The sequence below is a fragment of the Pholcus phalangioides genome, unplaced genomic scaffold, assembly GCF_987345545.1.
Source record: "Pholcus phalangioides strain wild (caught in Gottingen) unplaced genomic scaffold, Ppha-v1.0 ptg000018l_1, whole genome shotgun sequence".
Classification (NCBI taxonomy): Eukaryota; Metazoa; Arthropoda; class Arachnida; order Araneae; family Pholcidae; genus Pholcus; species Pholcus phalangioides.
Genome location: NW_028301611.1, coordinates 2460271 through 2486828, shown reverse-complemented (window position 1 = coordinate 2486828; position 26558 = coordinate 2460271). Strand labels below are relative to the sequence as shown.

The 26558-nt window shown below is 41.3% G+C and overlaps 1 protein-coding gene across 1 annotated transcript in view; it reads left to right on the top strand.

Moving 5' to 3' along the window:
• The first annotated feature begins 1818 nt into the window (after nucleotides 1-1818).
• Nucleotides 1819-26558, top strand: part of LOC149071518 (solute carrier family 12 member 2-like) — a 72799-nt gene continuing 48059 nt past the window's right edge. The window contains exons 1-6 of the mRNA XM_089247727.1: nucleotides 1819-2397; nucleotides 15508-15585; nucleotides 16884-16959; nucleotides 23615-23710; nucleotides 23801-23940; nucleotides 24977-25096. Of these exons, the coding sequence (XP_089103853.1) occupies nucleotides 2014-2397; nucleotides 15508-15585; nucleotides 16884-16959; nucleotides 23615-23710; nucleotides 23801-23940; nucleotides 24977-25096 (894 nt within the window). The 5' untranslated portion in view covers nucleotides 1819-2013. The remainder of the gene's footprint in view (nucleotides 2398-15507; nucleotides 15586-16883; nucleotides 16960-23614; nucleotides 23711-23800; nucleotides 23941-24976; nucleotides 25097-26558) is intronic.

Genomic DNA, 26558 nt, shown 5'->3' with positions numbered 1-26558 from the left:
TTTGGTTACCGTGGTTCCCTAGCAATGCGTTTCAGACGTGTTTGTCACTTCTCTAATCCTGTTACCACATGTATAATAGTTTATGCCTTTATAATGGTTTTCCACTTTTTCAATCCTCCCAGTAATGAGACTTTTTGAATAGATGCTATAATCATTACATTTGCATTCTGTTCATTATTTGCGAATCTTTTCTTTGCCGTTCTCCTGAAGTTCGCTATAACGGGATTCTACAGTATATACACGATGTATCTATTTAAACAAACGGTATTTATACATGTTGATATCATTCAAAGTCCGTGTCACTGTTTGTCCCGGGGGTCTCTGGGTTCTTATCGTGGTCGCTCCCTTGTTGTTTCTATGTGCCTTGTTATTGCTTCCAGTCTGCTGGACCTCCTTTAAGGCTTATAAGATCTGGCCGTCTGGCCCAATACTGGTGGCCCATATTTATCTTTCTCCTGTGCAGTTTCTCGATGGCCCTCTTAAAGGTAGCGCGTGAGTTTCTCTAGTGTTCTTGATTCATTCTCGAGCCGTCTCATCCTAAACCATTCCTTCACTAGCTCTTGAATTGGTTTGATTAGATGGAAATCTTTCGTATAGGGGGCAGCTGGTTGCGTAGTGGAGTGGTGTGCCGACTTCGCAGCATATCCATTTGCCGTTGTTTGGTATTTTAAACTTCTCGAGGTAGCTGGGGAATGGTCCATGACCCGTGAAGAAAATAATTTTTCCTCTCTTCACCATCCAACCAACTGCCTTCCAGCTAACTCGAGGCAGAATATCGTGGATTAGTCTGCCTGGGTGTTCAGGGCCGTGTCCGGAAAATTCGCCGCCAGCAATTTACCGACAAAAATACACCGCCGGAAAATTCATCGCCAGAAAATTCACAGCGAGGAAAATTCACCACCGAAAAATTCCCCGCTAGGAAAATTCACCGACTAACAATTCACCCACAACAGTTCGATGCGAGACAGTTAGCGAGGGAGTGAGTAAGTTACTGAGTCAGTGAGAGAGGGAGTGAGTGAGTTACTGAGTCAATAAGCGAGTAAGTCAGTCCGTGAGCTATTGAGTCCGGAAGCGAGTGAGTGACCCAGTGAGTAAGTGATTGCTCGCTCGCTCACTCGCACAGTAACTCAATCGCTCACTCCCTCGCTAACTGACTCGTATCAAACTGTTGTCGGTTGAATTTTTAGTCAGTGAATTTTCCTAGCGGTGAATTTTCCGTAAACCGTTCAAGCTCGTCCCAGTCCTCCTGCTGCACATTCGTAATAAGTGACTTTTGAGGAGCCTTTTGACATTGGCGGGCGGGGGGAATTTCATTGATCTCGACTTAGAGACACAGGTGTACTTAGAGGGGTGGAAGCCAAGTTGGTTAGAGCAATGAGTGGTCAAGAAAATAGACTAGAATGGGCATAAAAAGGGCGGCAAAACCATAAATCCGCTTCCGGGTCGCGGTCCAATTGGCCCTCTCGTGCGCAAAAAATGACCGTGGTGCGACCAAAACGATCAAATGAGTGAGTGCGGGGTTCAGGTTTTTTTCCCCCCATTCTCTCTTAAGAAGATAGTTGCGATGCAAACTAGATATTTCGAGAATTTTCATCATTTATTTGTAGGAAATTTATAGATGGAACCAATTGGGGGGAGGGATGAGAGGAAAGTATAAATCCACGCGTTTATCGTAATGTTGTCAATGACGCAACTCAAATAAAGTGCGAGGCGTCACCTTCGAGAAAAGAAACAAACAAAAACGTCATTTGATGGCTTATTTATGTATTTGTATATGTGTCTATGCGCGTATATATACTCCCGAGATAGATCTCTCTCGTCTTTTGCGATGACACAGCATCTGCGTGAGCGTTGCCAATGAAAAATCTCTCTCTTTATTATCATTATCATTATCAAATAATCTCGTCCAAAAAAACAGTGTGTGTGTGTGTGTGTGTGTGTGACATTTCTCCGTAGAAAAAACGCATTAATTAAAAATATAAAACATGTCGAACATCGGTCAATCATAATAACATGGCGGATACGGAGAGAGGTTTGACAGACGGGCCGAGAATCTCAAGGTTCGTCGTGTCACCTGTAGTCGCACAACAGCAGAAGGATGGCGGATTCGACAACCCCGTACCGGTGTCAGATGAATTTCCGATGGCTAATCGGAACAGTCTGCAGCTCGTGGTGCCTGAATACCGCTCGTCCCTGATCCCGACGCCGATGAGAAATGTGTGCAGGCACGGCAGCCGCGCCAACTCCATTTTCTGCGAGTTCTTCGAAGATTCCGACCGGTCGTTCATGGACTACAGCCAGGAGGCCGCCCCGAGGCTTGAGGGCTACAGGAATTCGCTCACCATGCACAGTTACATGGTCAGGCCGTCGTTGGACCAACTCCACGACGCTCATCAGGTAGGGGATTACATTCTCTGTTGATACGAGTAGTTGTTGCGTTGGCTATCGTCAGTGCCGTAACTAGCCATTCCTGTGCAAGAATTTGCATTTAGGCCCCTTCTGGTTCGTTCGTGGGCTCACCCCCTTCCGAGTGGATCCTGTGAGGGGTGCATCTGTTGCACCTGCCTAGTTACGGCACTGGCTATCGTAAATGATTAATGTTGATCTACCAAATTGTTATAATTTGATTCGCATAATGCAGTCAACGCTCGACTTCACAAACCTCTAATTTACGGTTTACGGAAAATTCACCGATAACAATTCACCTCCCTCCCCCCCCCCTCCCCATGGAAATCACCGCTTGGAAAATTCACCGACTAACAATTCACTGACACTCAGATGCGTATTATCAGGGGAGGCTAAGCGGGCTATAGCCCAAGGCGGTAGCTTCGGAGGGGCGGCAAATTTAAGGAATGAGTGGTCGAGAAAATCATTCAAATGTGAAAAGTGTGGTAAAAAGTTTTAAAACCATAAGTCTGCCTCTGGCTAGAGAGCGGGGAACTATATCAGTGAGTGACCAAACGAGTGACCTTCAGGGTTTGCAATCATGTGAGTGAACAAAAGAGCACGTGAGGGATCAAAAGAGTGACCAAGAGAGCAAACAACTTATCAGTGAGTGACCAAGAGAGCAAACAACTTATCAGTGAGTGACCAAAATTAAGTAGTGACCTAGAGAGCGAGGGACGAGGTCAGTGACTGATCAAAAAAATGACAAAGAGAGTGAGAGTGTGACCTGGAGATCAAGTAACCAGGTCAGTCAGTGGCCAAAGCAGTGCGTAAGCATGTGAATGACCAAAAGAGACACCAAAACAGCGTCAGTAAGTGACCAAAAGAGTGACCTAGAGAGATCTTTGCTGGAGAGTTATCTAGAGATGAAGGGAACCAGGTCAGTGAGTGATTAAAAGAGTGACCAAGAAAGTGTGCAAGCATGTGAGAGACCAAAAGAGTAACCTAAAGATTGAGGTACTATATCAGTGAGTGACCAAACGATGGCCTAGAGAGGGAAGGATTGGATTAGGGAGTGACCAAAACATTGTGAAAGCATGCGAATGACCAACAGAGTCACAGAGATCGAGGGACCAAGACAGTGGGAGACCAAAACAGGGACCTAGAACGTATGCAAGCATGTAAGTGACCAAAACAGTGTGACCATAATAGTGACCTATATACAGAGGTGTTTTTACAGGGGTGGGCAAAGAGGGTTATGGCACACGGCTAAAAATTTGAGTCAGTAAAATTAGACTTGAATGAGGGAAGGGCGGCAAAATCATAAATACGCCTCTGCTTACAATAATTCGACACGAGTTAGTGAGCGAGGAATGACCGAGTGAGTCAGTAAATGATGCAGTAGTGAATGAGCGACTTAGTTAGCGAGTGAGTGACAGGGTGAGCACAACCAAGTGATTGAGGTTATAAGAGAGTGAGCAACCTAGTGAGTTGATAGAATGAGTGGCCTAGTGAGTTGATAGAATGAGTGGCCTAGTGAGTTGATAGAATGAGTGGCCTAGTGAGTTGATAGAATGAGTGGCCTAGTGAGTGAATGACAAACCTAGTAAGTGAGTGACTTAGGGAGTAAGTGAGTGACCTGGGGAGTATGTGAGTGATCTAGTGAGTGAGTGACAGAATGAACAACTTAGTGATTGACCGAGTGACCAGGTAAGTGAGTGCGAACTAGCTCTATATAAATGTATATAGTGACAGGCCGGTTTCGCTCATTCATTCGCACACTCGTTCACTTTGCTCACTCGATCATTTATTCATGCGTTCATTCGTTCATGTCGAACTGATGTTGGTGAATTGTTTGTCGTTGAATTTTGCGTCTGTGTGTGTGTGTGCGTGCACGTGTGCGTTTTCTATACAAATCTACAATTTTAGATCGATCGTCGCCAAATTTTGCATATATACCAAACCACGCCCGGATTGAACGATAGGCTACTTTAAAAGTTCGTCAGAGCTGGGCAAATGCCCGAAATGGGCGAAAAACTGTAGGGCAACAATGGTTTATCGGCCTCAACAATCACTTTCGGAATGCTTACTTTGGTTACAGTGATTCCCTGGCAATGACTTCCCTAGCAGACGTGCATATGCCTTTACAATGGTTTGTCACTCTCCTGCCAGTATATGTATAATATTTCATACGCCTTTATAATGGTTTGCCACTTTTTCAGTCCTTCCAGTAAGGATTATTTTTGAGTAGACGTCATAATCAGCATCACTTTGAAGGTCAAGTAAAGGCTGATCCCCATAGAAATCATTGTTAAAATTGCCGATTTTACTGATGAAATGAGGAAATTTAGTGGGTTTTTCCGCCACACACACATCAATAATTTTAAAAATTTAATTTATTTCTCGATTTTTGAAAATTCATCACTTGAAGCATCATCACTTGGGGGTAGTGATGAATTTTCTTCCTTGTAATCTTCATCTCCACAAATAACCAGTCTTTCGATGAATCTTGTATTGACAAGTGGAGAGGACGTTTCTATATGCATATGGCCACATCTGGTTGGCCTTTGTCATTCACGAGCTATTAGTTGATTGTTGACGCCGTCCATGTACGGTGCCTTTCAACATATATATACGCTCCAAGGTTGAAGCATTCTATCTGCTTCCCTAGCTTAGATGGTAGAGCACTCGTCCGGCAAGCGAGAGACCGGGGTTCGAGTCCCCGTCGGGGCAGTGGTGAATTTTCTTCCTTGTAATCTTCATCTCCACAAATAACCAGTCTTTCGATGAATCTCGTAAATATGTATATATATACATATTTTTTTAAAAGGATGCTAGGTATTTCGATCCCCCCCCCCCCTTCCCCGTTGAACTTCAAGTTATCCATCTGCCTATTTCTGCTTCAAAAAGAGCTTAATTAAAGCTGTGGAATTTCTTCGATGTACTTTTTACGGGCCCATAACTAATTTTAAAATGCCCTAACCCACATGGATTTATGCAGTTGAATATCAAAAGACAAGACGGAAACATTAATTTTCATGCTTGAGAAGATATAAATAAAAAGTTGAAATCAATGTTATTGCATGAATGCCCAAATCAAAAGTAGGTCCGGCTAATTACTTCATATTTAGTTTTCTGGGCTTCGTATCTCTAAGCGAACTCAATGTTTCAAAAATTGAGAATTGTATTCAATTTTTAAAATTATTGATGTGACAGAAAACTCCACTAAATTTTCCCATTTCTGCAGTAAAATCGGCGATTTTAACACTGATTTCTATGAGGATTCCCCTTTTCCCAACCCTCGAAGCGATGCTGATTATCACGTTTATTCAAAAAGCCTCATTATTGGGAGTATTAAAAATGTGTCACACAAACCATTATAAAGGCATAAACTATTATACATATGGTAACAGGATTACACAGAACACAACACAACACAAAGACAGGTCCCAGCCACCGAACGGGACGGTCATGCGAAAAATCGCTCCGATACCAAAGCATATCGGACTTAGAAATTTTTAATAGTCACCCTTAAAATTAATTTTCAGTTAAAGTTTGAAACACAATCCGTACTCAGTCGGATACCTAAATACATAAGAAATGACGTGTAAAAGAACTCAGTTTAATTGTTACTTCCACGATATTTTTCTGGGCCCCCAAAACTGGAGATGGTCTGACTTGGAAAAGCTATGCTGGGACAAGGAAGCCAAAGCTGACGACATAGCCGCAGCAGCCGAACAGCTGATACATGTAGCTGAACACGACTTCCAAGCCTTCTACAAATTACTGCAGGCCAGCAAGAACAAATTCAAGCCATGCTCCAGCGACAACATCCTGGACAAGCTCATATATTTAACAAAAGAGATCCCCGACAAGAAAAAGAGGGACCAGCATAACCAAAAGATATGGAGCACTGTCAAGGATCTATCGGTCCATGAAAAATGCAAACTAGCTGAGACGCCATCACTGTTCAACCGACTTGACATCTTGCTGTGCCAAAGATTTGCGAACTCACTTGAGAAAAACCCGGACAAGATTCCCGGAAAAAAACCGAAAAAGGGACTCAAGCAAAGCCCAAGAGACAGCCATGAAAAGTCTCCCAAAGGCTCCGCCCATGCTGAAGCCAAGGCTCCAACCGACCAATCACGCGTCGAGAGCACCAAAGAGGACCCACCTCCCTCGACGGAAGAAGAGGTACCCACGTCTGCCGCTCCCGAGCGACCTGGTGACGGGACGGGGACTCCAGATGAGCGGTGTCGAAACGGGCCAGCCCGAGGAAGCCCCGCCCCGACGGAGACTGACGTCCTGATCGCCCAATCGCAATGGATCTGCGAGGATGAGGTACCATCTTCACCCGATCCGGAGAGAAAAACAGAAAAAGCATACGGGACATCGCAAAAAGCATACGGGACATTTTTTCTAGAGATCCGATGCCGCGGCCAGTGGTCAAAAGTCGGGAAAAAAATCAGTGATCTTTGTGAAAGTGACTTCCGCGTTAAGTTCAGTGGCGGTCAACACAAAATTTGGTTTCAAAATGATGGTGACCGTCAACTTGCATTAAAATTTTTTCGGGATAACAACATCGAGGTGAGCAGGCAATCTGCAATTGGTGCCGATTCCTTCTTCATTCTGCTTCGCGGAATGGACCCGGAAACACCAACAGAGGACTTACGCGACGACTTAGCGGAAGCAGGTTTCTGTGCAAAATCCATTGAACAACTCCGTTCTAGAAGGAGACGTGCCCGGATGCGAAACCTCCCGCTTTGGAAAATCGAACTGCCAGAAAACGAAGAGTCAAAAGCCATCTTCGACCTTAAACAGCTAGCCTTCGTAGCTGTCACCATCACTAGGTTCAAAAGGAACCCAAATAGACTTACGCCGAGACAGTGCCATCGGTGCCAGTCATGGGAATGTGAGGGCAGCCCATGCGACAGGCCTCAGCGCTGCCTCAAATGTAAGGACTTTCACGCAGCTCGGATGTGTAAGAAGGTCCGCGGGATAGATCAGCCTGAATGCTGTAATTGCGGCGGTTGGTCACCCCAGTACCTACCGCGGATGTGCCGCTTACAAGAAAGCACTAGGAAAAATTCGCGCGGAACTCTACGGGAAACCTCTGGAAGCCAATGACAAAAATACTTTTCAGCCAAGACTCAAGAAACCGAGCGTTGCAGTGCGGACCGCCACCTACGAAAAGTCTGGTAGAGTCTACACCAACACGACATTTCTTCCTCGTAGCGTGTGGGAAAATTTCCGATGTCACAGGAAATTGCAAAGTGATAAAGAAATCAGCGAGACGCCATCTAAGTCCGCGAAACCCGATGCAAATCCTACGCCGAAAAAGCAGGACAAACCCGGAAAAAGGGGCCGTCAAAGCTCGCCCCAAGAAAAAAACAAAGTCCCACTCTACGGACTTGGTGAAAAATCAGTCTACGGACTCCAGAGAAAACTTAGAAAAAATCCCCTCCGATGCAGAACTGACCTCCGTCAAACCGGCAGCCCAGATGCCGGCCAAGGAAGCTGCCCAAGACGGCTCCACAATGATATCCTTCTCGGATGACTCGGCGGCCAATTCAAATTCGACTTATGATATGTTTGAATTCGCTAAGTCTTGCATGGAGGACATTATGAAGTGCGCTTCAAAAAAGGATAAAAGATCAATCCTGGATAAGTTCCTGACTGAAGCAGGGAACATTCTTATAAAATAAGCGACTTCATCTCAATTGAAAAAATCAATTGAAAAATTATTTATCGGAAAATCTTCTAATTCTTCATTTCCTTTCACCATCTTTCGCTGTCAAAAAATGGAAAAAGAATTCTCTTCAAAAAAAAAAAAACAAACCTCTATTTTACTCAATTTTTGAGTTGAAAATAATAATAATATTTTTTATTCTACTCTTTCTATCGTTTCCCAACTTTGAAATAATCGATTAACTCTATCTCTAAGTTTTCCCTTCTTCTACTAATAGTATCGATTACAGGTCCAGCCAATAAGAGAAGACCAGGACTCCGCAGCCAATCAGATGCGAAGCAGTGGCGTAGCTGAAGAAAAATCGCCTTTCTAGCTTTCTTCACAGCAGAAAGCACTAAAATAATAATCGTACTAAAAAATTGGGGTTGTGCCGGCATCTTAGCTGCAAAATTCGTTTAAATTTAATTTAAACATGACCAGGACCATATCATTTTACCCGAACTTGTCAACTTTCCTAATTACACATGCACTTTTAACTTACACATACTCTCTTGTCTTTTTCTTCATACGTAGTCTCCGTGGCTACAATTTGTAAGCCCGCAGATGGTTCCCTTGAACCAGGCCCGGGAGGAAAAATTTAATTCTGGTCTGGTCTGGTAACAGGATTAGAGAAGTGACAAACCATTGTAAAGGCATAAAACACGTCTGAAACGCATTGCTAGGGAACCACGGTAACCAAAGTAAACGTTCGGAAACTGATTTTTGAGGCCCAAAAACTATTGTTGCCCGACAGTTTTTTGCCAATTTGGGGCATTTGCCCTACTCTGACGAAATTTTAAAGTAGCCTATCGTTTAAGTCAGGTCTTATTTGGTATAGTATATGCAAAATTTGGCAACGATCGATCTAAAATTGTAGATTTGTATAGAGAACATACATACACACACGGAGACAGACAGAAAATCAATTTTATATACAACAGATATGAGAGAAATATCTTCGAACTGGAATTTCTGCTGCCACCTATCAAATAAAACTGTTATAATTATTCAATTGAAATCGATGACTGGTCTTCGATTAGTGCTCTGAGTAAAAAAAACAATATAATATTAGTTATAATATCTAGTTTGTCTCAAAATTGTTATTTGTGTGTGGTAAAACATTAATGATATTCGCAAAATATGGCCGTTTTTGTTAAAGAAAGCTAAAGACGGTTGGTTGATTATATAGTCATTTCCCCAAAGTCGTTAATTATTGTATATTGCGAATTACATTTATATTATATTACAATGCGCAAATATCAACTCTTAAAAGTTCGAAGCAAACTTGACAAGTTAGCTAATATTATTGTTATAAAATATTTGTTTTTTCATTTGATACATTAATGAAAAACCAATCATAAATTTCAATGGAAGGAATTATAACAGTTTTATTTGATAGGTGGCGGTTGGGGTTCCAGCTCATTGATGTGTTTCACCGCGTGCAATGTAATACTGTGCTGTACAATTGTTTTCCATATTTAGGACAAGGCATAATTTTACATAAAATAAAATTTTATGTTAATTATTACGTAGCAATTTTTACCCGTTTATTGGTTGTGGACGAAAATATAATTAAGAAAGGTGCCCTTTTTTCATGGTGAATAAGTTTTGAAAGTATGGACGTTTAGAGTCTAAGAATGCTTCCCTGTACACAGAGTGTTTTGCTGCGCAGAAAAAATTCTCCATATTGTAAGTTTATAAAGCAGCATGTGTTACTTTGTCATTTCGCACAGATAACAAAATTCTAAGGGCAGAGTAAATAAAAGGCAATGGCATATCTGGCTGTCTGTCATGGTAAGAGATGTCAAAAATCTTGCAGTAGGTCTCAAAAGGTTTTGTTATGAAGATTATAGAAATTCTCTGTCTCTTAGAATGTAAAATCAAAGTTGATAGACGAAGAAAGTTACTCTTATCTTCATTCTAAGAGATACACAGACCAGTTATTTTTTCTTCAATGATCATACACTCAAGTTTTGTATCACTCGTATTTCTTTGTAACTGTTTCAATTCAGTCATGTTGGGTTTTATTTTCTTGCATTAAATGTAGAGTTCTCAGGTGAGAATATTCTCGGAATATGTTGAGGTTTAATCTCCATCAGGAAAGACCGGTGCTCCATTGTTACAACAACCATCTTACAGTCAGAGGAAAGGCCCTGTGAATTGGGCTTCTTAGCAGAACTTATGTGCTATACAAAATACGCAATAGCTAGCATTCAGGGGCCTTCATCATTGCCGGGGTGAGGCGCTATAAAGTACAGCCAAACCCCGTTTTGTAGAGATTCCAACTCCCACCCTATTTAGCGCCAAAATTTTTCAGTGAACAAATCTCCCATTTTTAAGGATCACACACGTTAATTTGTAATTCGATATAACGCCAAACTCGTTGTATCGCCAGAAATCTGCGAGGAAAATAGTGGCGTTACATTGGGGGGTTCGACTGTACTATATTCAGAGGTATTTTCGGTCGGTACCATACCAACGAAGTAGTGCCGTCTTAACTCATGGGCCCTACTCCATTGGACCAAGAGAAGAGGGGCCTGAAAAAATGACATCTCTCTCTCTGTTTAAATTTTCTAGATTTTACCAGGTAGGACCTCAAAAAACCACTTGTCCCCGGTGAGGGGGCATGATGCTCCTAAAACGGCCCTGCTACGAAGTACCGAAAATACCTCTGGTCCGCAGAGTTAACGCCTAGTGGAAGAGCTCCCATTGCATTTCACTTAGCTTCTACTCATTGCCTAGTGCTATAACATGAATCCTGAAAGAAAAGATTCTTTCAACAACAGAAAGAGAGAGGGAGAAAAAAACACAATCGATGCCAAAATACTCATTTAAAAAGTGACTAATGTCTCTGAAGAATAGTGAAAGAGGTACTAGTGCGTACGCCACCTTCGCCTTGAAAACAATGAAGCATTTCTCGCTGTCACGGCCATCGCAATTAACACTGGTAGTGTTTCGAATGACGTGACACGTTCTGTTAATGAACAACTAATCATGAAAAAGGAGTTTATATAGCTAGTTTTTTTGCTCTTCTTTTTCTCCCGCGCCAGAATCGCATTAAATATTCGTTGCATTCAGACTAAAACAATACTTTGGCGTGTGACTCGACACTTTATCCAAGGGTGTGTTTTCGAGTGAGTATAACACATTAAGAAAACACGAGCGGTTGGAAATTTGACGTCAACGAGTTGACGTTATCAACTCAGGGCCGCAGCCAGAAATTTCTTTCGAAGGCGGGACGGGGGTAAAGTTACAGAGCATTAAACTTAAGCATATCGTTCCATAACAATCAGCCGTTTTCCAACATTTCGTAAGGGGCGGGGGCAAGGGTCCCTAGTTCCCCCTCCCTCTGGCTACGGCCTCGCATCAATTCATCATTTACTTAAAGTTTCTAGCCGATTTCTGAAAGTCATCGGAAGTGGCAGGAATGAAACTCGGGATTTATGTCGGGGGTGGCCACCAGCTGGTGCCGCGAGATGGGTTTTATGCGGCCCCCGACCAAGTAAAATTACTGAGTAAAAAAATTTAATTTCTGATCGTTATTTTTGATCCATTGTTCCAACAGCGCATTTCTTAATTAGCAGACTACAGTATTTGCATTCACTATTCTAGGGACGAAAATAATGCTAGGTCAGCGGTTCTCAACTGGTGCTCCGCGGAGCCGTTGGGGCTCCTTATGCACTCTCCAGGGGCTCCGCGGCCGCTTGAGGAAAATAAAAAAACAGTAAAATAATAAAAATAATTATTATAAATATTTTTATAAATCAGTAACTATGATGAATAATTCAGAAATGGGCCTACGTGGCTCCGTCATATAATTTTTTTACTAAAAATTGCTCCGCGAGTCAAAAAAGGTTGAGAACCGCTGTGCTAGGTTCTCATCATGCTGCATTTACGAACACGCAAATTGTTTATATGGCATGGGGGGGGGGATCTGAAAATTACTTTGCGATGGTAACATATATAATCGGAACGTAATATATCATTTGAACGACTCATGACGCCCTTGGGGGGGGGGGGCACTATCACCAGTGCTCGCGACTAGAAAAAGGTAGAAGACCTCTGGTGTAGAGCCTTTTGGAGTGATTTGTGATTATGGTGAACATAGGTCCCGCATTGTCCCGTATTATTCGGGACAGTAACGATTTTTTCTCTGTTCCGACTTTCTTTTTGAAAAAAATACCAGGTTTTTTTCTATATTTTGGTCAAAGTTTTTTGAATTTGTTATTTAATCAGAAACATTGATACAAATAATTTTCAACGGATTCATTGAATTCAGTATTATCATATTCGCATTTCTCTTGGGGGGGGGGGTTGATCACACCGATCACGTGCTTACAAACTCTCTAGGGCTTTTTTTGGCCGCTCACTGATCTAGTCCCTAGCTGTCTGGGCAGATGTGGATTTATTGAGAGTTACACAAATTTTGCCGTCCTTCTCCTATTCTATCAATTTTCTTGGGCACTCATTCCTCAAATTTACCACCCCCTCTGGATTTTCTACCCTGAGCTGTAGCCCGCTAATTCCCCCCCCCCCCCCCCGTAAATACGCCACTGACGTTTTTCATCGTAGCTCAGTTGAATTGGTAATATTTATTGAAGTCGTGTGGGCAAAGATAATATGCATAACTTATTATTATACACTCATGTCCATAAATTAAGGATAATTCAGAATCACACGGAAATCGAAATCTAAAGTAAAAATTTCACCTGTAGAATTATCACACACATCTGCAAGAATGATATGCAAATTTCAGGAAGCCACCAGATGATGCCGATAGTACGTAACAATGACGAGAGTGTAAGGGGGGGGGGTATATAAGGAATGGTGGCAAAGAAGTAAAATTGTTCACAAGAGTTTTGTAAGGCGCTCAGTGCCATAAGCGAATAGTTATGACACAGAGGACGCATGTGGATGATTTTTTACGTGGTAGAATTATCGGCCGCCTGGAATGTGGGCGTACTCAGATGGAAGTATCCGAGGAACTTGGAATTGCCCAAAGTGTCATTTCTAGGCTTTTGCAACGATTCCAAGATAACGGAAATGTCAGTAGACGTTACAGTACAGGTCGCCCCCGAGTTACAACGCCGAATGAAGACCGGTATTTGGCAGTAACTGCCAAAAGAAACAGACGGAGCACAGCATCCGACCTGTCTCGTCAGCTATCTGCAGCCACGGGTACCACAGTTTCAAGGCAAACCGTGTACAGACGTTTGGGAGATATTGGTCTATATGCTCGCAGGCCTGTCAGATGTGTTCCACTCACGGCAACTCACTGTCGGCAGTGATTAGCCTGGAGTAGAGAACATGCAATGTGGACATCGTCACAGTGGGCTTGTGCGATGTTTTCCGACGAGTCCAGGTTTAGCTTGCAGTCTGATTCACGTCGGACTTTCATATGGAGAACGCCAGGTACCCGTTACCACCAAGACAACATCATTGAACGACACCGTTACGGTGGTGCAGCATTGCTCGTTTGGGGTGGAATTATACTGGGTTCCAGAACAGATCTGCATGTTCAAACCGGAACCATGAAAGCCCAAATTTATCGGGACATCATTCTGGAACAACATGTACGTTTGTTTATGGGCGCAGAATTTGTCTTTATGGATGACAACGCCCGTCCTCACCGAGCAAACATCGTAAACGAATGCCTTGAATCTGAGGATATAACCCGTATGGAATGGCCAGCATTCTCACCTGACTTGAATCCGATAGAACATGTGTGGGACATGCTTGGCGGACGAGTTGCAGCCCGTCTACCACCTCCTACATGTGTACCGGAACTTCGGAGAGCATTGCTTGCTGAGTGGAGTGATCTTCCCCAAGATCAGATCGATAATTTGATACTCAGCATACCTAGGCGTTGTACGGACTGTATTTCATCGCATGGGAGACATACAATATATTAACCATCGTACCAACCATTAAAAAAGTAAAAAAACCAAAAAAGTAAGTTTTTGTAAAGGAGATATTTTTTACAATTGCTCCAGGGAGCAAAAATCGTAGTTTTTATGAATGTTCCCTCATTTATGCTGTTCCCTCCCTATTTTTCCCATGTTTTGAATTCGAATATCTCAGCGAACATTGCACTTAGAAACGTGGAATTTTCTTTGTTGGCCTCAGGAGAAACCGGGCAACTACTTTCTGATTGTGTTTTTTTAAAAAACAGGAGTGTCCTTATAAAAAAAGTTAACATTTTTAATTCAATAAATGCCAAAACACCCCTTGCAACATGAATGACGTATCTGAGTACTACACGTTATTTGAATACTTTTAAGATTTGGATGTACAGTAGAGCCTCTCGATAACGGACACCCATGGGACCAAAACTTTTGTCTGCTAGCAGGGAGTGTCCGCTATTGACGAAGTACGATATACGGAAGAACCTCGTTTATGCGGCTTTCACATTTATACGATGATTATTATTGCTTCGGTCGCAATTGGTCCCTATATGTTACTGTGTGTGAAAGTGATACACCAATGGTTATGTATAACCATCAATCGTCTCGATAAAGAAAGTCTGATTAAATTTCACTGCACTGTCGCCGGTGATTATTCATAATTCCCAAATAAAGTTGGAAAGTCTGTGATAACAATATTAAAAAAAAATTATAATCTTTCTTCTCTTCATTAAACCACACAATAAATTACTTTTTACCCATACGTGCACACATACATATTTTGCAACAAAAATTAAATTAAATTGAAAAGTATGCACGCGCGCGCGCGCGTGTGTGTGTGTGTAGAAGAAATAAACACGTTCTTAACAATAGTATCAGTAATGTTGGCTTTCCTTCCTCACACGTATCAACACGTGCAAAATAACATTACCATTCGGAATCAGCATCCTGGACCATAATTACGTTCAGTTGATCAAGTAATTAATTGACGGATTATCATATTTACCAATACGAGTTTGGGATTATGCATAATCACCGTTGAATATGATAAATTCTCGATTTATGAACAAAAATGCACAAATTGAAATTGGAAAAAAAAATTACAATTTGTCTGATTTTATACTGTTCGCTATCGAGATTGTCCGCTAACGGAGAGCGAAATACATTAAAGCCCTATTCCACGGGACCGGGGATCATAAAAGTGTCCGTTAACGGGATCATAGGTTCCACTAAAATACACGGTTCGTTTGTAAAAGGCGGCAAAAATTATTATGGAACCATTCTGTATGATATACGAAACCCTTCCTTCTTATTATAGTTATAGATGATCTATTTTTTGTTTGTCACGTGATTAAATCTTATAAAGCAAATGTGAGCAGGCATTTTTTAAGTAATATTTTTACTAGTAGAATCTACTAGCTACTTCTCTCTAGTAGAATGTTTGTCCTTATAATTTTTGCATTTTGAATTCCTTTCTCGGCACCAATCAAGGAAGTGCATCCGGCGCTATCGTCCGGCAAAGGGCAGGATAAAGGAGCCGTCAAATTCGGATGGATCAAAGGGGTCTACGTAAGTCTTTAATTCAACCATTGTTTCAGTATTTGGTGTATCAATGTATCCGTTTGGTACAGTGGAACTTCAGTTAAAGAGCTTAATTCGTTCCGCGAACGAGCTCGTTATCCGAATCGCTCGTATATATACCGAATCAAACTTCCCCCCCATAGGAAATAATGGAAACTCGAATTATTCGTTCCACAATTTTTCATTCATATGAAAATGACTAACTAAAACGGCGTTTAGCCATAATGCAACACAATAATAATGTAATGAATATTACAACTAAATACGTATATTGTATAATTTCATAAATGAACATACAGTACGATAATGTATACTTACTCCAAACGAGTCAGGGGCGCGGTAACCCAGGTCGATAAGATACTCGCCTAAAGTACCAAAGGATGTTTAGGGGTGTCGCGAGTTCGTGCTTGTCAGAAAACTTTCCTGACACAGGGATACAACAGAAACGGCGACATGACCGCAGAAAAAATTGCTACCGCAGGGAGTCCCCCATCGAGGGATTAGCGCACCAACATCTCGATGAGTATAAAAAAACTTGACTGCCGTTCGGAATCGGCAATACATTGTAGGTCCCGGTCTAATTGGCCCTCCTGTGCAGAAAATTAAAAATGACCAAACGAGTCAATAGAGGAGGAATATCGTTCAGGGCGGTATTCACCGACATGGTTTAAACTATAGTCACAATTTTTTGATGAGAGATAGACGCGGATTGGTTTAATTGAGGTTTTTAACCAATCAATATTGATCACTTATCCAAAAATTGTGACTGCAGTTTAGACCATGTCGGTGAATACCGCCCTTACGGACCCTGTTGTTCGCATACTTATTCTTTTTGTGTGTCTTTGAAAAAGAACTTATCCAATGACACTTGCTCTTTTTAGCGTACAAAAGCCATGGATGGTCGATAGAGCGAGGAAGCTAAGAGCACTGGCACAAGGTAGTCGCTCTATTACTAGTGAGATGGAGCAGAGCAGTAAATCATCACTATAGCCCGGGGGGGGGGGGCAAGATTAAAGGAGCACTTCGGCAAAGATCGAGATAATTGTTAAATAAAATGAAGCAGTAAATGCACGCTTTTTGGTGATTAATCATCGTGAGGACTTGGGTAAATAATAGACCAATAGGGACTTTGACTAATTATAGTACCGTTTGTGAATATTCAATAGGGTTCTGGTGGCAGGTAAATGATCATTAGGGGTTGAGGGAGCCACGGGTGCCAAAATTTTGAGAACCACTGCTCAACATGTTTTATTATGAAATGATTTTTTTTAATACATTTGCTTTAGATACGCTGTCTCCTGAATATCTGGGGAGTGATGCTATTTATCCGAATGGGATGGATGACTGGAAACTGTGGAATAGGTAATGAGATGCTCACAAGTTTTGTTTTACGGTTATGCACACACATTATAACTTTTCTCATCATCACTATTTCTATAATTCGTTGGATATACAGGAGTGAATCCGACATATCCTGCCAAACGAAAGGAGGTGATAGACGAACCCAAGTGGATCATGAAACACCATACCAACTCTGTCGTATCTCGAACCGTTTTCCAGTTATGGTGGATAATCGATTATGGAGAAAAAATGCGCGATGCCTGACAAAACCCGGATTTGTGAAGTTTCCAAGATACCTACACGCAAACAAAGCACATATTTGGAAAGCACAGAAACAATCCTATAAAGCTGCACTCCTTTCATTGAAATAGCTGAATTTGATGACGAGCTTAAATCGCTGAGAGATTGGTAAAGTTCAAAATTGAATTGTCGCCAAAATTTTTAATTGCCAATTATGCAAACACCCTTCTAGCTGTAGTCGGTCAAATTAGCCAAAAAAAACTTGTTCATTCCATCAGCTTTCGAAAGAGCCTAGAATAGACCTAATTGGTTCAGGAGAAATTTAGTCGTTTGTTTGCAAGAAAACGTTTGTTTCCAAAAAGAACGGAGAACGTTTTAGCGTGTTTCTATCTATGGTGAAAAGAAAGATACAACTGTCACAGAAGTAAAATATACACTGCAAGCCTAAACCATTAGTGGGTCTCTTTCTCTCTTGCTTATTTATATTTATCTGGAGAGACACTGAAGGGGCATCTGGAGGAACAGCCTCTGCTGTGGGGGAGAAGATGGCGTTGGTGTGGGTGCAAAAGAGACATTACTTACGTCAACACCCTTCGCTATCGGCTATTGGAATTCAGAAACCACCCCTATCCTACGAACACGGCAAGAAACAGATCATTTAAAAAAAAGGGGAGGCGCCTGGAACCGTAACCTACACCCATAAAGAGAGCCTCTCACAACGGTATCGGCGCTGTCGTGAAAGAGGGACACTTCCTGTAATCTATGAGTGAATATCTGAATTCATTGGAGGCTATTTTCGGGAGAAACTGATTGAATATTCGTCTGGGTTTGTAGGACTATAACTATAGTCTGTTCCAGGTTAACTTTGCAGTGAAGAGAAAGGTGGAGAGTGTATTCCTTCGCCGCAAAATATAGTTCTCATATATCGGAGGTTTAAGATGAACCTTTATATAGAATATTTCGATTTTTTCTATGATTTTGAAAAAAAATACTGAAAAAAATGCGTTTTGAACCGATGTTTTCTTGTTTAAAATTTTTAAATTATAAAAAATATTGGTTACCATTATCAAAAATCCATAGCAACGGCGACGACACTCTGGCGCGATATCCTAGAAATTTTCCCCGCCAATATCTCGCGTATATATATATTTTTTTCGTTATTTGGTTGAATTTTCCATAACGATACAATTTTTCATTGTTTTACATGCAGGTATAGGCTTACATAAAAACGAATATTTAATCAGTTTTATTTTCTCCCAAAAATAGGCTCAGTGAGTTCAGATATTCACTCATAGATTACAAGAAGTGTTTCTCTTCCACGAGAGCGTCGATACCGTTGTGAGAGGCCCTTTATGGGTGCAGAAGTTTTGGTTAGGTTTTCCTTTTTTTTTAATTATTTATTTTTTGCCATGTTTATGGGATAGTTTTAGTTTCGGATCACGGAGGGTGTTGACAGAGTCGCGACTTCCACTCACACGAACGGACGCCATCTTCCACCCGCCTGTTTCTCCTCATGCCCCTTGCCTTTAGCGTCTCTTGAGATACAATAAATGAGTGTGGGGGGGGGGGGGTCCACAGTGGTTAGGGCTTTCATCTGTTATGTGACAGTTGTGTCTTAATTTTCCCCAGAGATAGCCACGCTAAAGTTCTCTCCTCTTCCATTCCTGAATACTATATTTTTGGTTTTTGAATATTCGTTGTAAACAAAACTCCATAAGAATAATCCGTAATAACCATGAGCAGCACATCAACCGTAACAAAAGACTAAAGCTGTCGGGAAAACAAGTGGCATCGACGTATACCGTTCGGGGAAGGTGGGAGGTCGAGTGACGGAAATTTCGGCAAGAAAAGTGAGTAGAAAAATTCTAAACTTTTCCGTATCATTATTATTATTTGGTGCTATTCCTGCATTTACACGTGAAAACAGAGTTAATCTGCTTCTTCTCAATTTTATTTAATATTAATTTTTTCCATATAAATTGAAGAAAAAATTAGAAATCCCCAAGTTTTTGAGAGCCATGGTTAATATACAGTATTTTAAAATTATACGTTGCTTTCATAATATTGTTTGGATTTTTTTTTGTAAATAAATTTCAGCTGAGGGAAGGGAAATATTGCAGAAACATATGACTGTTTTATGAAATTTTTAGTGTTACTCACGGCACATCAATGAAGAGTAAGTGACACGCTGATAGAAGATAATTATTTTTTCTAAATTTTAAAACATTTTCTAATCTAGAAACAAAACAAATGATTTCAAAAACCTCACTTTAATTTCTGAAAGTATCGGCAATGGTTTTCTTTTAATTCTATAATTATTACTAATTTAACTGTGCAATTACGTTACACGCAAAAAATATTTTTCTCAGTGGGATTGGCGAGAATCGGCCATACCTTACCGAGGCCGCGCATCGATACATTGGTTAAGAGGCTTTCGTTCCCATAGCAACGAGTGATGCGGTTCCCTCGTAGCTTCCCCTTCACTGCAAAGTTAACCTGAAACGGACTATACACGCAAAACTGAATGAAAAATTGTATCTATTGGAAAATTCAACAAAATGACGATATATCTACTCTATAATATAAAATCACAAACTCGAAAAGGGCCTGTTGCTAAGCAACCGAGTGACGGAAGTGGGTGAAGTTTTTGAGTGACGGAAATCCGTTACGTTTTTGTGTTACGGAAGTCGGTTACGATTTTGGGTCAAGTATTCATTTAACTCTAGCACATATTGGGACCCATTTGACCCATCGGGACCATGTTATGTGCATGTACCGAGAGGCTCCCATATCCTACAGCAGGGCCCTTAGGCTGGAATTTAGATGGCGAGCCCCCAAACCAGCTTTTCAGGACCCCTCTGTGGTTAATTTATAGTGTGAAAAATCAAAAAGTGATAAGAATCGTTCTGGTCCTGTCAGCCCTGCCCTTGTGGGGGGGGGGGGATCATGCCGAGAGGTTTTTATATGTATAATATAATAATATACATATAACAACAGTGCCCCCAACACACAGGGTCGGGGTACCCGGGGGGGATTGTACGTATACCTTCATGGGAAAGTTAAAAGTTTTCATTTCCAGGGGCCCTTGATGGATCTCATTGTTTTCTTGCTGCTTTAACGTTGAAAAATTTGCGATAGCGGAAGCACGAGATATATCCAGTCTGGGGGCTCCAAAAAATTTGCGAATGCGGTCACGGGTTGTTGTGTGGGTGGTCCTGGATTTTATTCGTTGGTAAAACGAATACAAATGAAAATGTTTCATGGCCCTCGCAGCGGGATATGACTGACAAGCTTCCAAGTCGCCAAGTCGGGGGCCCCATGTTTACAGGTTTCATTTTGGTGGCCCTGGATGAATCTCATTCTTTTCTGTTGTAGAATTTGCAACAGCGGATGCCCGAGATACAGACAGTCTGAGGCCCCACTAAAAGTATGCGAATACAACGGGCAACTGATTGGGGGCCCCTAGCTTTTATTCATTGGTAAAACGAATACAAATGAAAATTTTTCATGGCACTCGCAGTGGGGGATGACCGACAAGCTTCCAAGTCGGGGGCCCCCATGTTTACAGGTTTCATTTTGGGGCTCTGGATGAATCTGATTCTTTTTGTTTTTTAACATTATACAATTTTCAACAGCGGAAGATCGAGATAAATCCAGTCTGGATTCCCCACTAAAAATCTGCGTATTGTGTTCCCGCTACTGGATGCGGGGCCCTGGATTTTATTCGTTGCAAAATTGAAAAAAATGAAAAATTTTCGTGGCCCCTTACATGGGTGTGTCCGACAAGCTTCCAGGTCAGTGCTCCATGAGAATGTTGATAGGTTCTAATTCGGGGCCCCTGGATGTATTTCATTGATTTTTGTTGTTTAACATTGTAAAATTTGCAACACATCGGTAGCCCGAGATATATCCAGTGTGGGCCCCACTAAAATTCAGCGAATTGAATCTGGGGCTCCAGTTTCTGGGGGTGCTTGATGAATCTCATTTGTTTTTTGTAGCTTTATCATTATTTTGTTAAAATTCGCTTCTTCAGTAAGCGGGTGCTTTCACACGTCTCTTTCCCTAGCACGCTGATGAAGTGGGACGAAATAAACAAGATATGTTGTGAAGAGAAGTGGGGGGGGGGGTGTATATACATATAATTGTGCAACCAAAAAATAAGCACGACAGTGATATTGGCGGGGAAAATTTCTTGGAAATCGCGCCAAAATGTTCTTGAGCTCGCCATGGATTTTTGATAATGGTAACCAATATTTTTTCTAATTTAAAAATTTTAAACGAATATACATTGGTTCAAAACGGTATTTTTTCAGTATCTTTTTCGAAATCATAAAAAAAATTTGAAATATTCTATATAAATGACCATCAGAGAAACCTCCGATGTATGAGAACTATATTTTGCGACGAAGGAATACACTCTCTACCTTCCTCTTCACTGCAAAGTTAACAAACTATAGAAGTGTATTTGTAGAATTGGCGATTAAAAATTTTGGCGACAATCAGATTATGAACTATACCAATTCAGCGCTTGTAGCTCGCCCGTAAATCCAGACATTTCGATGCAATTGGTGTCCTCACCTTATAGCATTATGTCTGCTCTTTTCAAATGAGTGCTTAGATTGTGTATAATTCTCTCAGAAACTTCACAAATTCTGATTTTTTTCAGACCTGACGCATTTTTTTTTTCCATAATCGATTATCCAACTCGAAAACAGTTTGAGATAGGACAGTGTTGGGGGGGGGGGGGGGGGTCCATGATCTACTTGGGCTCGTCTATCACCCCCCCCCCCCCGTTTAACAGAATAGGTCGGATTCACCCTGTAGTGTAATAGAGTAGTACACTACAGGGTGTATTCGATTATATTATATTATTCGATTATGTCTATTACAAATGAGTGTATTCGATTTTCTCGAACACACTCAAAATTCCGATTCAATAACTGATAAGTCGGTTTTGATACAGTAAAAGTCTGTTACAGTGAATACGGGCAGGTTAAATAGAAGTTAGTCTCAAATGATGAAGTTAGTCCGACTTTAGTCTCTTCCAGTGAATAATAGACCACGGGACCACAACTTGCAGTTTAAAGTCGTTTCCGAACGACTGGAGAAATCGCGCTAAAAGAACTTTCTGATTTGCCGGAAAATGTTGACGAGCCCCTCACAGCTCCGTCCGAGTGGTGAAGTGGTAAGATGCTCGTCTTCCAGTATGAAGGTTATCGAGCCTGGGGCGACCACCGGTAGATGGCGCCTTCATTCCCCACCCAACTCCACTGGTTGTAATTGCTGTAAGGATATAAGACCAGAGTTGGTGTGCGGTAAAGTAAAGTAGCAAATGAGCAGTGATACAATAACTACTATTAAGTTTTCCAACGCTCCCTTCTTCAGAAATGTTTTTCTCTCATCACCCCCCCCCCCCAACTTAAGCAAGCGAATCCATGATTCTATGTTATACCCTTGGCTTCTATCGCCAGCCCCCTTGCACCATTCCCCGGGGGGCGATATTGCCCACTTTGGGAAACACTGTGCTAAACCACACATGAAACTCGTCCACAATCCTCTGCAGAACTTAATGATACATTAACTAAGACTTTTTTAGATATTCAGTTGGTCGATTAAATCGCTTTGATAATATGAAATTCTATGCAAAAATATATTTTTTTTGTAAATATTTTTGCATAGAATATACAGGTTCAGCAGTTCATTCTGCTGACCATATTTTAATCAGACGTATACGGGACATTGATCCAACTAGCTCAGATTGCTGCCAGTCAGCAACGGTGCATAGTTTAACAAACTTTTCATTCCATCGTCCCCTTCTTCTTCAGAAATTTTTTTTCTCTGATCGACCCCCAACTCAAGTAAACCCATAGGATCCTATATTAAATCCGTAGCTTCTACGCTTCTACCCCCCCCCCCCCGCCGGATTATTCCATCGCCCACTAGGCGGAAATATTGCCCACTTTGGGAAACACTGATCTAGTGGTTGTATTATCTGGCGATAATTACCATACGAAGAACAAAATCACGCCAAGTTTTGACTGCCAAACAAAGCAAAAAGAAAAATTAGTGATATGATTACTATAGTGATATCGTTACTATAAGGGTGGCTATGTGTCCCGTATTTTTTATGGAACCATACCGACATTTTTTTTAATAAAATGAACCAGTATCCCGTTTTCTAAGAGGAATGCGTTCTAATTTAATGCAGATTTACTCCTCAGTTTTGAAATAGAGAGAGATGTTGTCTACTGCGATTGGCGACTTTGTTGATGTGATGGCTAACTATTCAATAAAATTGGCAAATTCTTTTGGGAGGCATGGTCATTGAAATTCCGATATCCCCCATATAAATGCCATTAGTTTTATCGATGAAATATGGTCACGCAAATTACATGAACTGTATGCATATAATGACGATGATTTATTTTAAATCAAGTGATGGCGATCGTAATCGTCCTGTTATCGACTGTGGTGACGGTTATCACGACGTTATCGATGTCAGCAATCTGCACAAACGGTGATGTCAAAGGAGGTAGGTCAAGTCGAATTTCAATGTTATATTTCATTTGATATGCATTCATTTTTAGTATGGTATAACATGTTAATTAATTGGATCACATAGGTGGAGCGTATTACATGATATCGAGAAGTCTCGGTCCCGAATTCGGGGGTGCTGTTGGCATCATTCTCTTCTTAGCCAATGCATTGTCCGGAGCCATGTACCTCGTGGGAGCTGGAGAGACCATAAGAGACATTCTAAGGGTATGTATATAAACATACGTCATGTATAAAAACCAGAAAGTTATATTTCATGCGTTCAGAGGCACATTTACGGTTTTGACGCCCTTCTCCTATTCTAATCATGATGTCTAATAATGACATCACCGTAATTTTCTTGACTACCGCTTCCTCGATTTCGCTACCTTGTGCGATAACCCACTTGGCATCCCTCCCCTCCACTCCTGCAAGCACACCTTTGTCACCCTTCTCCTCGTGTCTCTAAATAGCTCTTTTGGTTACTCCTCCTATACACACACTCTATAATACACAGTTTTGATCAGTCACATGCTTGAACACTGTTTTGGTGTATCATATAGCTTGCACGGTGTTTTGATCACTCATATGCTTGCACAGTGTTTTGGTCAATCATATGCTTGCACAGTGGTTTGGTCACTCACATTCGCACACGCTCTTGGTCATTCTTTTGGTCACTTACACGTTTCAACATGCTCTAGGTCATTCTTTTGGGCATTCATATGCTTGCACCCACTCTAGATCACGCTTTTGGTCAGATATCCAAGACTAACTTCAAACGCTTGCAAGCACTCTAGGTCACTCACTGAGATGGTCCCATTGTCTGTAGGTTCCTATTTTTGTCATTTACATGCTTGCACACACTCTAGGTCCTTCACTCTGTCAGTCACGTTTTAGTCATTCACATGCTTGATACGCTTTATGTCACTCACTAAGCTGGTCCCTCGTTCTGTAAGTCACTCTTTTCTCAATCACGTCGCGTGAGTTTGCAAGCACGTGCGTCACGTGCTTGCAAACTCTCTATGTCACTCACTTGCCTGATCCTTTACTGTCTCGTAAAAGCGGATTTATTTAGGGTTATAAAAATCTTGCCCCACCCTTCTCCCATTCTAGTAATTTTCTTGATCACACATTCCCTGGAAGTTTTCGGCTTCTGAACCCAGGGTAATAGCCCGCTAAGCCTCCTTACCCTGTAAATACGCCACTGCATGCATTCATAACGATGCATCAGAAATTTCATAAATTTTTTTATTCTCCTCCAAAGGAATACAATGCTGGTTTCATAGAATTTCCAAGCGGTACCGATGACGTCCGAGTATCTGGGATAATCCTTCTCGTCCTTATGATGGCCGTGACAGGGATCGGAATGGCATTTGAAAACAAGGTGAACGTCATAACTTTCTTCACTTTCCAAATAGATTGTTTTCGTATTGATTGTTTCTTATATTTCCCCATCTGTTCTCAATACATTTATGAGACGAATAATTTTCGCCATACAAAGGCAGCACGGGTGGCTTCCTTCAATATGGACGGCCGGGGGGGGGGGGGAGGCAGATGTCTCTGTTAGAAAGACGCGTTCCCATGTAAATGATGATTTTTTTTTTAGTCGTCCGTGTAGAAAATTCATGCTGTTGTTTCCAAACACGATGGCTAAGTTTGAATGGGTAGAAATTGGAATTATATTTTATCGCTACCTGGTGTTGAGTTTACAAACTAAAAATTTTACCAATTTTTTTATGTTCTTTTTTCATGAATAAACCATAAACATAAAATATAATTTCATAAAAATGATATTAATTTAAATTTTTTAATCAAGTAGTATTGCAATTTTAAAATTTAACATTAAAGTAAAGAAATGTTTTACGTATTCAATGTAAAACTTAATGTTTATGATCAGGTATCAAAATGCACTGAATGAATAAATAATTCTTAGTCGGAACTTTGCCACCGGACGCATGCTGTTGCCGAGATCTCTTCCAGCCAGCTTCATGTGCAGAGACCTAACAGAGTCCAATAACTTCTACAGCAGAAAGCCTTCGCGCGAAGCTTTGACGTCACTGAAGTCGTCCGTTTCTCCTGTAGTCATTGGATGCAGCAGGCCGACGTATGAGAAAAATTCTACCTTTTTTTCAAGTATATCCCATGACTATAGGTGAAATGGGCGACTTCGATGACGTCGCGAGCTTCGAGTGGAGGCTTTCAGCTGTAGAAGGTGCGCGCATCTAGTGCTACGTGTGATTTTTCAGTGCTGTCGTCTATATTTCAGAAGAGAAGTGTAATGACTGAATATTTGTACTACTTTTAGGCCTTTGCTCTATGTGGCGAGATTTTTTTAACGGGAGGATCACTCGCATTCGCGCCTCGAAGTTTGGAATCACAGAAACCAACTTCACCTACCATCACTGTGGCGCCGGTGAGTTTCTAACCCGCCGAAACGAGTCTGCCACTATGACCAGTCGACCACAACAGTGGCTTGATTGTAGACTAGGACAGTGTTTCTTAACCTTTTTTTGCCCGTGGCCCCTTTGAACCATATTTTTTTTCTCGTGGCTCCCCTGTCTTACCCAGAGTCTTCGACCCTCGTCTGGAAGGAAGATCCTTTATACGTATTGAATTGATTTTTTCAGTGAATTTATATGGAACGAAAATTTTGCAAAGAAGATTCACCTCCAGACCACTGGCCTAGAATTTATTGAGCTTCCCAATAGTTCGAGTTCTATTCAGGACCGTCTCAACATCATGGAGCCCCTAGGCAAAGTGATACTGTGGTAGTCTCATGCTTAGCTGGAAATAAACAGCCTGCATATTTCCCACTTATTTTCAAAATTTATTGTACTATACAAAAT